We start from the raw sequence: 16,647 nt of genomic DNA, 5'->3' as shown, positions 1-16,647 counted from the left end.
CCTGATTATTTAAACGTGTATTTAACTTTCGGCTCACTCTGAACCGTTAATGTCCTTCATTACAGACACGAACATCAAAACCCAAAGTTTACTACACCTCAGGTCACAATTATTTACTCTTTGGTTCACTACGCCTATAGCGGATAATACTTGATTTACCCGACAGAGTCCAGACCTTAGCCTTCTTCACGAAATCATTAGATCAAGGATTATTCTATATACAGATGTAGTATAGCTCAAGTAATATATAAACAGCCATTTCAAATAATAATATTAAAAACTATCCTTGGAATATCTAAATGAAACAGAGCTTTAAAGCTACAAAACTACAAAATGCATCATAATTACGAAAAATATTTCCACATATTCACTTTATATTATGGATAAAGGGAATATTATAGTTCTGTAGGATGACTTTACACATCAAAACAAAACGAACGTATTACTCCTACGTAAAATATTAATAGACAGGCAAGGATTCATACCATTAAAGAAGGAGCGCAATATTATCCATATTTTCAATTCATATACAGAGAAAAGAAATTATTATGTTTCTGAGAGGAGCTTCCCATTTTGGTTGTTGTTTTGAAAAATATATCGCAATGCACGGGCCTTGATAAATATAGGAGGCAATGAAGGAAATATATCGCATTCACGGGCCTTGGTAGATATTGGAGGCAATGATTTAATCTCTCTCTCTTTGCACGAGAGGTTTATCTTTAATATTTAAATAAATATAATTATTTTTAATTATTTTAATCTTCAATAATTAACATTAATAATAGTTAAATCGTTTAAAATAAAGTTATACCTATTATCTTCTCAAACTTTGCTAATATTGACGTTTAAAGTGAAGGGTACCCCTCTTGCCCGCTTTTTTCAAATTTGGGGTATATATACGATTCGTTTCCATTATAATAGTAAGGAAAAAGCGCAATTGCGAAAACCTTTGGTGGCGATCCCACCTTAGGGAGGCTAGACGTTTCTCGTAACCCTAGCTGATCGCCGCGTATATCCTAAAACCAAACGATGATAATGGAGTAGAAGCCAATGATACAGATTGGTGTCTATGTGGAATAGACGGAAGACCAGTGGATGGTGGTGTTAGTAGCCAGTGTAAGTGCAGACTGGTGTCAATGTGGGATTGACAAAGAACAGAAGATGGTGGTGATTAGAAGCCAGTATGTACAGACTGGTGCCCAAGTCGAATGGACGAAGACCAAGAAGATGGTGGTGATTAGAAGCCAGTAAGAACAGACTGGTGTCCAAGTGGAATGGACAAAGACCAGAAGATGGTGGTATGAGAACTCAAGTAGAGGAGCCATTTCCGTGACTGTGAAAGCAGTTCGGAAATGGCGAACACGTTTGCTCCGATACGCAAACTGCGAACGCGGTCACGTGGGTGTAACAACAGACAGACACACAGACACACAGACACACAGACACACAGACAGACACACAGACAGACACACAGACACGGCCGTTACAGAACCTCTCCTGGACTACGTCACACGGAGAGGTAAAAATACACCGTTAGAAAGGTCTCTTCAAGCTCTATAATTCAGGATATTTTATAAGATTTTTCGAGTTGGACGTTTTTCTCCATAGGCCCAAAAACGAGACCCCCAAAAATTTATTTTTTCTCAAAAATGCTTCATTAACTCGTGAACGAAACTAGATACGCTAATTTTTAGTCGCTTAATCAATTTCCTGGGTTATATTACGTATTGTATGCAAATTTGAGTGAATTCGCACAGAAAACTAGAAAGTTATTGCAGATTTTCTAAAAGGTACCAAAATGACTTTTGAGAGACACCGTTTTTCTGGGGTGAAACAAATTTTGACGTAAAAATTAAACCGCTAAATATTTTTAAAAACTATTCCGGTTTCTCTTTTCTAATAGCCACAGGATCATTTGTGCCAAATTTCATCAAAATCCGCCGACCCATGGTTAACGACTTGACTCATATCACATGGAATGACCCACCCATTCTTTATATCATTTTGATGGTAGTTCTTATTACACGCGAGCGACGCCGCGGGTAACAGCTAGTCGCTATATACGCCCCAAACCGTAAGTTCCTAACATTCTGGCTAATCTTTTACACACCAATTTTACATTTCCAAAGGCAGGTACGAAACACACCTCATCTAGCCCTAGTGTCATTTGTTTAAAGGAAAGCGCGGCTCCGTTGGTACCCCTTAAAGATGGCTTTTCTACTACACAGTAGCTAAGCTTGGTAAAGGTTAGTTAAGCCAAAGGCAGGAACCAATGGGAACTAGTGCATTAGGTCTGCTTGGTTCCTGTCTTTGGCAACGTAAAATTTGCTAGGGGTGATAATGGAGCGAGCCGCCTGTTAATTGCTTTAAACAACAAAACCATACCCTAGACTTTTGTTAGCTGGAAGCGATGTTTACTAACACCAAATGTGGATGAGAGGGAAAGTATGACAATGACCATAGAGCCTGTGTTAAAAAAGGCGGACATGAAAGTTTCGCCAATAACTATTTAGTTTACTAGTGACTGATGGACTTGCAAACTCGCGACTGAAAGTAGTTCAGACATTTAAGCTCCTTGGTTTAACCATAGCCCACTTGATCACGCGCATCACGACGCAAGCTGCTCGCGCTATAGCTAAATTACCGAGATTTGTTTTAAACGTATCTAGTTTTATGCACTCTTCTATTGCTTCGATAACTTTACTCAAATCCATATTGTACCTTCAAATAACTTTTAAAACATTACCAGCTACTCTGTCCTGACTACAAACACAAATCGAGCAAGTTCTAGCATACACAATAGCAGACGACGGTAACCGCGTAACCGCGAATTAACACAAGACCTATTTTAAGGGAGTGAACAGGCCCAGTATAGCTACGCCAATAAAACAGTCAACTACGGCGAAACTCTGATGACTCGTGACTGACTTTTGGCCATTTTCATACTTTTCCCTCATCCACATTTGCTAACACTTTACAGGCTATTTGAAGAATATTCTGGATATATTAGCCCAGTTATAATGCAATTACTTATAGGAATATTATATGTGATCCTAAGCCTGGAATTTTAAATTTACCTCAAACTGTATTGAAACTGTAACGAGGTCATCATCACTCTTCAGTTTCTTTCCTGGTGGTGGTTGAGATTTACGACTGGCACTTTTGGGACCCCCTGGTTCATCTAATTTAAAAAATAAAAATATTAGATACACGCTTTGATGATTGAAGCGAGGGGGAAGACACTTGAGAACTCAGGTGTACAATATGACTTGAACTCAATGCACTGTCAAAGCTGAACTCTGAGTTCCGAAGGATTTGAACTCAATGCACTGTCAAAGCTGAACTCTGAGTTCCGAAGGATTTGAACTCTATGCACTGTCAAAGCTGAACTCTGAGTTCCGAAGGATTTGAACTCTATGCACTGTCAAAGCTGAACTCTTTTGAACTCATGTGTACACAGAGATCTAGAGCGTCTACCCCCTCGGATTGAAGGGACTCCAAAGAAGGCAGCGACGGGTGGGTGAGTAAAACTTGTTTGAAATACGTCAGAGGCGTGTGATTAAGGAGAGGGCAAGGTCAAAAGAAACTATAGCAATTCCTGGAATTGGGGCTACAAACTCGCTTAAAACAAGCACGAGGTGTCCACTGTCCACTTCATACAGTGTCTTTGGATCCTAGTGTCAATTGGTGCCCGTGAAGTATTTCAAAACGTTTTACCCATCCACTGCTACCTTCTTTGGAGTCTCTTTAAGCAACTATGGGGAAAAAGCTTAGATTTTTCTAGAGATAGGCCGATACCAATACCAATACCAATATTGGTACTGTTCATTTTTCACTGCTAGGATTGCAATTGAACTAACTATTTGAAGGCTTTTGCAGTTCAATTATTTCAAGTACAATCTTAACTTAAATAGTCCCTTAACAATTAAAAATATAAAAAAAAATTCATATCTCACTTCTTTTCAAGGATTTTTCTTCATCCTTGTCATTTGTCACAGCTTTGTTCCTTGACGATTTTTTTTGGCTTTTCTCCTCACTTTTCTCTTTATCACGACCTGGACACGCGCAGATCTTGACATCAATAACTTTTTGTCCAAGGGTAACGCCTCTGAAATACGAAAAACAAAGTACTTAAAAGAAATGTTCAAGAATTGATTATACCTTTGCCACAGGTGGGTGCTTAAAGCAAAGGCAACTAGAGATATTGATTGGACCAGACCACCTGTGGCATTGAAGGCTAAGTTTCTTTCACGGGATATTTTTAAACATACCCATGCTCTAAAGTAAACACGACAACGGTGGGCCGGCGATAAATGCCTCCGGAGCAACTACTGAAACAGGTGAAAGTGTAGTTGACCATGTTAAATTGCGCAGCTGAGCAGCTACCCCTGTATGGCACAGTAACACTGCATCGTCCGGAGATGGGGTCTTTCTCATACATAGCATCCAACAAGTCACATTGCAAAATGTGCTCGGCATGTTGAGATCCTAGAATTAAACCAAATAAAACGTTTTTAAAGCCATATTGTTGCCTGCTATGTGGCGGCTACATGACGCGAGTCGAGATTCGCAGTGTTCCCAGTTACGACGCTTCCCTTTCAGGAACTGTCATCTGATGGACAAAAACTAAATTGCATCTAACCAGCACGCGGCAGAATAGCATCTGTATAATTACAGAGTGTAAGTCACACTCGACCTGTTGCGTTGCTAATACCTTGCCAAAGGCAGGAACCAATCAGAACTCATCTAGGAGGGCGGAGCTTTAACCTACCCATTACCCGAGGGGTCCGTCATTTGAAAAAAAAACGTACGGGATTTTTACGTATTTTTTTATTTAAATGGATTTGTCAATTTTTTATAAAAATCCAAAATACAGTCGGATTTTCAAAAAACCGTTGTGTTTTTGAATTTTTTCATGGAATTTCGTATTTTTTCTCGGGATTTTGTAGTTTTTCGGGATTTCGTAATTTGTTTCGGGATTTCGTAATTTGTTTTGGGATTTCGTATTTTGTATTTTTAACTGTAATTTGTATCGTCTTCCTGGATTTGTGAATTTGAAAATTTTGGATTTTTTTGTGGATTTTCACAAAATTTGGGATTTTTTTTGTGGATTTTCACAAAATTTGGGATTTTTTTGTGGATTTTCGCAAAATTTGGGATTTTTTTGTGGATTTTCACAAAATTTGGGATTTTTTTGTGGATTTTCACAAAATTTGGGATATTTTTGTGGATTTTCACAAAATTTTGATTTCTAAAAAAATTCGAACACACTCCCGGATTTAACATGTTAATTTGGATTTCTAAAAAATTTTCGGTATTTTTTGATTTTTTTTCAGGATTTTCGGTGGATTTTTGGATTTTTTACATAATTTTATATACTTTGAAACTTTTGAAAGATCTTCGGATTTTTGAAAAAATACAAAATCCTTTTTGTATTTTCACTGGAATTTTGGATTTGTTTTTGGATTTTTCCCCGAGCGTACAGGATTTTTTGCCAATGACGGACCCCTCGCCTTTACCAAACTTAGCAAGCCAGTCAACTCCACCCCTCGACTATGGGAGCATCTATAGGCATTTTTTAAAACTAAACTACAGCAGACATTTTCTTCGACTAGAACTTCGAGGGGTCATTGTTTCACAAAATTCAAGGTACGAACTTTATGCAAAAAAATTCAAATTTTACGTGTGCACTATTTTACCTGCAATTCTTGTGTTGTTCGATTTCAGGTGGAAGTTGCATTTTTCAACTGGATATTGAACATCGACTGGATCCTTGAAATACATCATGGCTCGGATGAGGCAACCAAAAGGTGGTTCCGATGTGAAGCTGAAACTTATGGGGCATCGTGCGTCGAATAAAATGAAGTGCTTGTCTAATAACTGAGAATACTGTAAAGGAAAGGCATTTTAAAGGCATAGCCTTGCAATAAGACGCGTTAAAGGTAGTGCAAATAAGGCGCTAACAGGGATAGATTTAATTTTAGAAGTAGGAATGGAGAACAGAGTAATCAAAGTCCCGGAACCCCTTCCCCGGGAAGGGGGATATGAAAGAAGAGGCGGGTCATAGCGACAGAGGAATTACGAATTTTTCTCCGTCCCCGTCAGCAACGTCATCAAAACGTAGTTAAGTGAGCCAATAAGATAATTTAAACTTTTTGTTACGTGTTGGAGGGAGGGGCTCTATACGGGGTGGTCTATGAGTCGGACTGAAGTAAATACTTTAGCGTTCTCCATTCCTACTTCTAAAATTAAATCTATCCCTGGCGCTAGATAAGTATGTTATTTTGACGTGGTTACGCGAAGTCACTTACAGCATAAGGTGGACTTTTGGTTGAGTTGCCAGTTCCATGGAAAGAAAGATCAAAACCATAAACTCCTGGTTTGTTCAGACTAGAATTGAAGGATTACTTCAATTAATATTGCAATTCATTCAGTGCTTAATTAATTAACAGTAAATTAGAATATTATATGCGCGAAAGAGCACGCTTGCCATTAAGAGGTAATAATAGAAATACCAAGATATAATTCTAGTTAGAGTCCGAAAAAGGTTATTAGCGGAGCCTAGGCCCATGCGTGTGGCGAAGAGAGAATATTTTTTTAACTAATTTAGTTCGCCGTGTTTTCCCGTTTGGGGGCGCTGATACGACCGAAAAATAAACAAAGTTCAACCCCGTGACCCTGTCGACTGCTTAAGTATTTGGGCCAAGGTCGCGGATTGTAAGTATACGTTTTTATAACTTTTACTGAATTATTTTAATTGAAATAATTTATTTTGTTGTCATCAATACCATCTAACCGAAAGATTGAGTAAAAAGTGAATAGCCCCAAAAACATTTACGTTAATTTTAGGATGAAACTTTTCTCTATCATAAAAATTTTATGACTGACCCCTAAAATATCAACGATAATTTAAGGAAGACCCCTGTCACAACGGAAAAATAAGCGCCATCTATGGTGAAAATATTTTTCCTAACAAACTGGATATTTCCCCACATAAAATTTGACATGCATGGGCCTAGTTCATCCCGGAGGCTCCGTTATTAGACGTTGGGCTCTTTTCTGGCTCCATCGAGACTTGCCCTTTGGCCTTTCTATTATAACCTTTAAAGTTCCGGGAGGGTGACATTATTATCGATTCTTCTACTACTTATAAGACCAATCTGCGTAACGAAACACCCAGGAAATACCTCCGAATAATTTTTAAATTCTTATTAGTTTGAGATTACATGGATAATTTGAAATTTGCACCTTCGACCAATTGCGATCCGTTCTTCCTTCTCAATATTTCGCGTCTCGATTGTCACATTGCAGGTGCAAATTTCAAATTACTTATGAAATCTCAAACTAGATTGAGTTTTAAAATCATTCAGTGCAGAGCCAGATTAGGGGGGGGGGGGCTGAGGGGGGACTGCAAAGAAGGCATCGGTGGGTGGGTAAAATTTATTCGAAATACGTCAGACATCTCGTGACGTGATGCCAAGATACAAAGACTCCTCATGGAGTGGAACTGGACATCTAGTCCTTGTTTTTTGCAAGATTGCAGCGCCAATTCCATGAAGTGGTAGTTTTCTTAGAACTACGCCTCTCCTTGGTCACTTGCCTCTGACGTATATCAAATAATTTTTACAGTCCCTTTACTAATCCCCCTAGCAAGATTTGCTGTTCCTTTTTTTCCGGCTTAAGGGGGCGCATACTATCTCGGCCCCCGGGGTGCAAAATTGCTTAATCCGGACCTGATTCGGTAGTATTTCCTGCATGTTTCATTATTCAGACAGATCTTATAATTTGTAGAAGAATCGATTAAAAAAAATCACTTGAGAGTTTCCTTTTCACCCTCTATTTAATAGACTAGTGTCGATAGAAAGGGGGTGTAGACTGAGACTGCGCGCCCTGTGGGAGAGTGGCACTTAGCTAAGAGAGAAAAGGGTATGACGTTTGTATACGTAGTACTACTGATACTACTCTATGGTCAGTGCGAGCATATGTAATATATGAATTTGTGTCTACATTTGAATAAACTATCACTTACAAAGGGCTACTGTTAGTTGAGCTTTGTACGTTATTTTGGCGTGGAATTGAAGTTGAGTCTTGTTGAGTTTCAGTTTTAGTAGGAACAGGTATCGATAGCCCTTGAGTTAAACTCCCTTGTGGAGGCTGGGGTTGACTGTTAGGAGGCAAGCCAAATTCAATGTTGTACAATTTGGTCTGAAATGACAAAATTATAAAACCTTAGTGATATATGCGGGAGACAGAACAAGATTTCCAAAGGCGTTTTCGAGCTTTTCGCGACAACAGGACAACTCAAGGGAAAAAATATCCGACCCCTTTTCAGTCTAGAGAAAACAAGATGGACCCGGACCCCCGGCCAGATTAGAGACTATTGTTAATTGTTAAGATGATTACACGTAACCCTTAATCCCAATCCCTTTTGAAATCACCAATGAGTTTTTAGTGAGTAGCCCCTCGATGATTACCCATAACCTAAACGCAACCCTTCATATCCCCATCTCTTTTAAAATTACAAAAAAATTCCCGAATGAATCAATAGGCCTTTTAAAGCATCAATGAAAATCACCAATGAAAAGCTTCCTTAAAAAGTGTTAAATTGTTAATCCGTAACCAGGGATCCATGTAATTTTAGAAGCAGGAATAGAGAACAGGGTAATTTGGGAGCGCGTCAAAGCCCACGTCCCCCTTTTTTGGGACGGAGGGGTATGAAAGAAGAGGCGGGTCATAGCGACAGAGGTAAAAGTGAATTACGAATTTTTCACCGTCCCCGTCAGAAACGTCATCAAAACGTAGTTTAAGTGAGCCAATAAGACAATTTTAAATTTTCGTTTCGTGTTGAAGGGTGGAGCTCTATCATAATTCCCTTCCTTTTAAGTAGACGAACGAAAAATAACAACTTCACCACAATTCTCTCCCTCTCACTTTCACTTCAATGACGATCGAAAAGTTTTATACTGCCAAAGGCGCTACTTTGACACCCCTACTACTACTACTACTACGACGACAGGGCAGGTCAAACTAAGAGCCTCATCGTAGATGTACATCATACGATGTGGCTAAAAAGACTTAAAAAGGGTTTTGCCACAGAGTAATGGCAGCTCTCTGCCTTTGACTGTATTAGATTATATATGGCAATATAACCTAAGTGCCACTACCACTCATCTCACTTAGTTTGTTGTAGCCAGTAGCGTCGCTAGGGTTTGAAATTTGGGGGGGGGGGGCTAAATCTGGGCAAACTAGTTATTATAAGAACTTAATAAAAAAATTGCATAATGGGTTCATTGGAAAATGTGTAGACCTTTAAAACTATCGGTAAATTTGTGTCAACGTGAAATTATTCGTATTTTAAAGATATACAACCTTTTATGAAAACTACGGAACCGATTATCAAGGATTTTCGCTCGTCTTTAGTTTACTTTTAGTTTTGGTTACCTTTTAGTCCACACTATTGGGACTCCCTTCGAAAGAACATGTAACATTTTACTTGTCTCCATCTGCTCTTTTGTTCAAAATTGTACTGTTTGATATTGAAATTCATCTCTGCAGAGATGAAACTTAACGAATCTATCATTATAATTTTTTATATATTGCTAAAGAATTTTAGGTTGCTAACTGCAATTTTTCGGTAGGGTTTACGGATTATTTTGGGGGGGGGGGGGCTAAGTTTGGAATTTGGGGGGGGGGGCTATAGCCCCCCAAAAAAGGCCTAGCGACGCCACTGGTTGTAGCCCAGTTACTAGCTAGCTAAGCTAACAGTACCGTCTTCTTGCTCATCCTCCTTTTACTTTAGCACACGAGATTCACGGTTATTATAGTTGTCAATCAGCCCATTGTAAGTTTTTGCGCTAAATTCTCGGAATAAATATTTTGGGAAGTGACTCATGCTACTTGGCGACGGGCGAGCAAGAGTCCCTCAGTCCAGTCAGATTTTTCTACAGTTGTTCAGCCCCTTATTTTTACTAAAATTCCAAGATGAAGAACCGGTATTGCAGTGGTGATTTTGGGCCAAACCAAGCCGCTCAAGTATTATATTATTTCGAACATTATGGTATGGAAATGGTAACGTTTGAAACTGAAATGCAGCTCTCTAGAGCTCATACTGAGCTATGAGTCGGACTGAAGTGTAGGCTAACCGTTCTCTATTCCTGCTTCTAAATTTACATGGATCCCTGCCGTAACCCAGAGGCAACCCTTAATCCCAATACCTTAAAAAAAACAATGCAAATCCCCACTAGGAACGCATTATCCTGGAGGGCTGGTATGCGAGAATAATTAACAAAATAATTATCGCAAATTAAATTATTAATACGTTCCGAACCATCTTCGCGTGGTTCGAAGTATTTTCAAGTTTCAAAATCCCGCACACGAAAATCAAAACGCTCTTATGATTCATCAAAGCAGCTATACATTTGAACCTATCCTATATTATCCTATAAAATTCAATATATTTGAAAATATCCTATATTATCTTCTATATTATCCTATAAAATTCAATATTTGAAAATATCCTATATTATCTTATAAAAAAATCTATATATTTGAAAATATCCTATATTATCCTTTAAATATTATATATTTGAAAATATCCTATATTATCCTATAAAATTCTATATTATTGAGAAAATCCTATATTATCCTATAAAATTCTGTATTTTTGAGAAAATCCTATATTATCCTATAAAATCCTATATTTTTGAGAAAATCCTATATTATCCTACAAAATTCTATATTTTTGAACCTATTCTATATTATCCTATAAAATTCTATATTTTTGAAAATATCCTATATTATCCTTTAAATATTATATATTTGAAAATATCCTATATTATCCTATAAAATCCTATATTTTTGAGAAAATCCTATATTATCCTATAAAATTCTATTTTTTTCAACCTATTCTATATTATCCTATAAAATTCTATATTTTTGAACCTATTCTATATTATCCTATAAAATTCTATATTTTTGAAAATATCCTATATTATCCTTTAAATATTATATATTTGAAAATATCCTATATTATCCTATAAAATTCTATATTTTTGAGAAAATCCTACATTATCCTATAAAATTCAATATATTTGAAAATTTCCTATATTATCCTTTATATAAAATCCGATATTTTTGAGAAAATCCTATATTATCCTATAAAATTCTATATTTTTGAGAAAATCCTATATTATCCTAGAAAATTCTATATTTTTGAACCTATTCTATATATCCTATAAAATTCTATATTTTTGAAAATATCCTATATTATCCTTTAAATATTATATATTTGAAAATATCCTATATTATCCTATAAAATTCTATATTTTTGAAAATATCCTATATTATCCTTTAAATATTATATATTTGAAAATATCCTATATTATCCTATAAAATTCTATATATTTGAAAATTTCCTATATTATCCTTTAAATATTATATATTTGAAAATATCCTATATTATCCTATAAAATTCTATATACTTGAAAATTTCCTATATTATCCTAAAAAATCCGATATTTTTGAGAAAATCCTATATTATCCTATAAAATCCTATATTTTTGAGAAAATCCTATATTATCCTATAAAATCCTATATTTTTGAGAAAATCCTATATTATCCTATAAAATTCTATATTTTTGAACCTATTCTATATTATCCTATAAAATTCTATATATTTGAAAATATCCTATATTATCCTATAAAATTCTATACTTTTGAGAAAATCCTATATTATCCTATAAAATCCTATATTTTTGAGAAAATCCTATATTATCCTATAAAATTCTATATTTTTGAACCTATTCTATATTATCCTATAAAATTCTATATATTTGAAAATATCCTATATTATCCTATAAAATTCTATACTTTTGAGAAAATCCTATATTATCCTATAAAATTCTATACTTTTGAGAAAATCCTATATTATCCTATAAAATTCTAAAAATTTGAAAATATGCTATATTATCCTATAAAATTCTATATTTTTGAAAATATGCTATATTATCCTATAAAATTCTATATTTTTGAAAATATGCTATATTATCCTATAAAATTCTATATTTTTGAAAATATCCTATATTATCCTATAAAATTCTATATATTTGAAAATATCCTATATTATCCTATAAAATTCGATATGTTTTAATCTATCTTGTAAAATTCTATATTATTTAACCCATCCATTAAAATTCTTTACACAATAAATTTTACTACCAGCGCCTATAAATCACGTACAAATTATCCCTGTAACACCAACGCGTTAGGAGAAGTATTAACTAGACTGGTCGCTGACGAAAATTTTCACCGGAATCATACCAATCCCATGTGCCCAAATATATTCAAAGGGTAAACAAACATTTCACACCAAAACCAAAAACCACTAACTAAAATTTCCGCTTACCATAATAAATTTCTTCCCAACACTTTTAAAAATTTCACTTTCATTATCCAAAACGGTGCTTGGCATTATGAATAGTAATTATTCCGCAATGAATAAAATTCAACTTATTAAAATGATCAGATAAAATTTCAGAACTATATTTTCGTTCACTGCAATCTAGCACGCACTAGGACTAGGCTGAAAGACGTCTGAATATAAACTGTCCGACTAGAGAAATAACAGAACAGTTTGGTTCTAAAGAGACGAAAGAGGGATCAGAGGATGACGAAAATTCTGGGAATTGTGCCCTTCTTGTTGTGGCAAGTTCTGCTGGGTTTCCTTAAAGGAAAAGTTCCACTAACATAACATTATCCCTTAAAAGAACGCCCCTTTTGGATTTAATTTTAGAAGGAATGGAGAAAGGTTTATTTACTTCATGCCCATTATAAAGCCCCTTCCTCCAACACGTAACAAAAAGTTTAAATTATCTTATTGGCTCACTTAGACAACGTTTTGATGACGTTTCTGACGGGGACGGCGAAAAATACGCAATTCCATTTTACCTCTGTCGCTATGACCCTCCTCTTCTTTCATACCCCCCGTCCCGGGGAAGGGGGTCCGGGACTTTGACGCGCGCCCACATTACTCTGTTCTACATTCCTACTTTTAAAGGCTGAGAGAGGTAAAGATAAAGACATGGTTCGGGCTAGCAGACGCCACTAAACCAATGGCGTAGGGCGAAGCAGTAGTCTCAGTTTTTAAGACTAATTAAATGCAAATTATCATTTTGTAATAAGTGATCATTTATTTTAATTTTAATATTTTTAAATATAAATTTAGAAAAAGGCCGTACTTTGCCTTTAAGATGAAACCCGCTTTCGTTCGATAAACTGTCAGGCTTAAGGGATACTTGAATCCATCTCTATCCATTATTTTAATCGGATGAATTATTAGAACCTAACTTCACTGGGTTTTATGGGCTTTTTTGGGTCGAAAATGTAATTTCTATGGCATTTTGTTACATGGGACACCGTTTACAAATTATGACTAAAGTATTTTAAGAATGACCCCTTAAATTTAAGCAAGAAACTGAAAGACTGTGCTAATTTAATTAAGGGGTCATTAGTAAAAAACGTTGGTCATAATTTGTTTATGGCAGCACTTAGGGAAAACTCCCATAGAACATAGACTCAAAACTCCCACAGAACATAGTCATAGACTCAAAACTCTCACAGAACATAGTCGTAGACTCAAAACTCTCACAGAACATAGTCGTAGACTCAAAACTCTCACAGAACATAGTCGTAGACTCAAAACTCCCACAGAACATAGTCGTAGACTCAAAACTCCCACAGAACATAGTCGTAGACTCAAAACTCCCACAGAACATAGTCGTAGACTCAAAACTCCCACAGAACATAGTCGTAGACTCAAAACTCCCACAGAACATAGTCGTAGACTCAAAACTCCCACAGAACATAGTCGTAGACTCAAAAATCCCACAGAACATAGTCGTAGACTCAAAACTCCCACAGAACATAGTCGTAGACTCAAAACTCCCACAGAACATAGTCGTAGACTCAAAACTCCCACAGAACATAGTCGTAGACTCAAAACTCCCACAGAACATAGTCGTAGACTCAAAAATCCCACAGAACATAGTCGTAGACTCAAAACTCCCACAGAACATAGTCGTAGACTCAAAACTCCCACAGAACATAGTCGTAGACTCAAAACTCCCACAGAACATAGTCGTAGACTCAAAACTCCCACAGAACATAGTCGTAGACTCAAAACTCCCACAGAACATAGTCGTAGACTCAAAAATCCCACAGAACATAGTCGTAGACTCAAAACTCCCACAGAACATAGTCGTAGACTCAAAACTCCCACAGAACATAGTCGTAGACTCAAAACTCCCACAGAACATAGTCGTAGACTCAAAAATCCCACAGAACATAGTCGTAGACTCAAAACTCCCACAGAACATAGTCGTAGACTCAAAACTCCCATAGAACATAGTCGTAGTCTCAAAACTCCCATAGAACATGGTCGTAGACTCAAAACTCCCATAGAACATGGTCGTAGACTCAAAACTCCCATAGAACATAGTCGTAGACTCAAAATTCCCATAGAACATAGTCGTAGACTCAAAACTCCCACAGAACAGTCGTTGACTCAAAACTCCCACAGAACATAGTCGTAGACTCAAAACTCCCACAGAACATAGTCGTAGACTCAAAACTCCCACAGAACATAGTCGTAGACTCAAAACTCCCACAGAACATAGTCGTAGACTCAAAACTCCCCCAGAACATAGTCGTAGACTCAAAACTCCCCCAGAACATAGTCGTAGACTCAAAACTCCCCCAGAACATAGTCGTAGACTCAAAACTCCCCCAGAACATAGTCGTAGACTCAAAACTCCCCCAGAACATAGTCGTAGACTCAAAACTCCCATAGAACATAGTCGTAGTCTCAAAACTCCCATAGAACATAGTCGTAGTCTCAAAACTCCCATAGAACATGGTCGTAGACTCAAAACTCCCATAGAACATAGTCGTAGACTCAAAATTCCCATAGAACATAGTCGTAGACTCAAAACTCCCACAGAACAGTCGTTGACTCAAAACTCCCACAGAACATAGTCGTAGACTCAAAACTCCCACAGAACATAGTCGTAGACTCAAAACTCCCACAGAACATAGTCGTAGACTCAAAACTCCCACAGAACATAGTCGTAGACTCAAAACTCCCCCAGAACATAGTCGTAGACTCAAAACTCCCCCAGAACATAGTCGTAGACTCAAAACTCCCCCAGAACATAGTCGTAGACTCAAAACTCCCCCAGAACATAGTCGTAGACTCAAAACTCCCACAGAACATAGTCGTAGACTCAAAACTCCCCCAGAACATAGTCGTAGACTCAAAACTCCCATAGAACATAGTCGTAGACTCAAAACTCCCATAGAACATAGTCGTAGTCTCAAAACTCCCATAGAACATGGTCGTAGACTCAAAACTCCCATAGAACATGGTCGTAGACTCAAAACTCCCATAGAACATAGTCGTAGACTCAAAATTCCCATAGAACATAGTCGTAGACTCAAAACTCCCACAGAACAGTCGTTGACTCAAAACTCCCACAGAACATAGTCGTAGACTCAAAACTCCCACAGAACATAGTCGTAGACTCAAAACTCCCACAGAACATAGTCGTAGACTCAAAACTCCCACAGAACATAGTCGTAGACTCAAAACTCCCCCAGAACATAGTCGTAGACTCAAAACTCCCCCAGAACATAGTCGTAGACTCAAAACTCCCCCAGAACATAGTCGTAGACTCAAAACTCCCATAGAACATAGTCGTAGACTCAAAACTCCCATAGAACATAGTCGTAGACTCAAAACTCCCCCAGAACATAGTCGTAGACTCAAAACTCCCATAGAACATAGTCGTAGACTCAAAACTCCCCCAGAACATAGTCGTAGACTCAAAACTCCCCCAGAACATAGTCGTAGACTCAAAACTCCCCCAGAACATAGTCGTAGACTCAAAACTCCCATAGAACATAGTCGTAGACTCAAAACTCCCCCAGAACATAGTCGTAGACTCAAAACTCCCATAGAACATAGTCGTAGACTCAAAACTCCCATAGAACATAGTCATAGACTCAAAACTCCCATAGAACATAGTCGTAGACTCAAAACTCCCATAGAACATAGTCATAGACTCAAAACTCCCATAGAACCCACGGGCCACTGTCTTTCGGTTATACCACCCTTTCCCCTCTATATTTCAAATTTTATTGCAATTTTTAAGAATTTCACCATTAGAATTTCTGCCCTTAAACTTTATCATCTTAAAATCTGAAATGAATTTGCACCACCATTTTTAATCATATGGATAAATTTCATCAAAATCTCCGGGGCCGGTTTTGTAATTGTTTTTAATCAGGAGGCGTTTGGAAATTCAATAATAATTCTTATTACACCAAATTAGATTAAAAGTTTCGTTAATTTCTTAAAACCCCTATTCTTTAACCAAAATTTTGAATTTTCTTTATTAAAAAGAATCTTCAAAGATAACTAAATATTCAACTAAAGAACGAATGCCAATGAAAACACCTTGTTTGGGCGTTAAAGTATCTCTTTATGGAGCCCACTGACTCCCTTATCAAGTTGGGGCTTGTTTGACTCTTCTTTACAACGGATTTTAAAAACAAGGAAAAAATACGATTGCCAAATAATAATATCTACGTGTG

At 36.8% G+C, this 16,647-nt stretch overlaps 1 protein-coding gene across 2 annotated transcripts in view; it reads right to left on the bottom strand.

Annotated features, from left to right (window-relative positions):
- The window catches only part of LOC149616285 (cellular tumor antigen p53-like), a 37,658-nt gene that overhangs the window by 3,175 nt on the left and 17,836 nt on the right, over nucleotides 1-16,647 (bottom strand). The window contains exons 1-7 of one of the 2 annotated variants that reach the window (XM_089856774.1): nucleotides 12,404-12,588; nucleotides 8,030-8,205; nucleotides 6,312-6,390; nucleotides 5,700-5,889; nucleotides 4,272-4,488; nucleotides 3,957-4,108; nucleotides 3,078-3,181 (exon numbers count right to left, since the gene is read on the bottom strand). In XM_089856774.1, coding sequence (XP_089712900.1) covers nucleotides 3,078-3,181; nucleotides 3,957-4,108; nucleotides 4,272-4,488; nucleotides 5,700-5,889; nucleotides 6,312-6,390; nucleotides 8,030-8,205; nucleotides 12,404-12,469 — 984 coding nt within the window. In that variant the 5' untranslated portion in view covers nucleotides 12,470-12,588. Of the gene's footprint in view, nucleotides 1-3,077; nucleotides 3,182-3,956; nucleotides 4,109-4,271; nucleotides 4,489-5,699; nucleotides 5,890-6,311; nucleotides 6,391-8,029; nucleotides 8,206-12,403; nucleotides 12,589-16,647 lie in introns of those variants that run through there. The other variant, XM_089856773.1, reaches the window with a different exon arrangement.

This window comes from Phalangium opilio, unplaced genomic scaffold, assembly GCF_054372755.1.
Source record: "Phalangium opilio isolate 3A_F unplaced genomic scaffold, DU_Popi_V2 ptg000217l_1, whole genome shotgun sequence".
NCBI lineage: Eukaryota > Metazoa > Arthropoda > Arachnida > Opiliones > Phalangiidae > Phalangium > Phalangium opilio.
The sequence above is the reverse complement of the archived record's forward strand: the minus strand, read 5'-3'. Positions and strand labels throughout refer to the sequence as shown.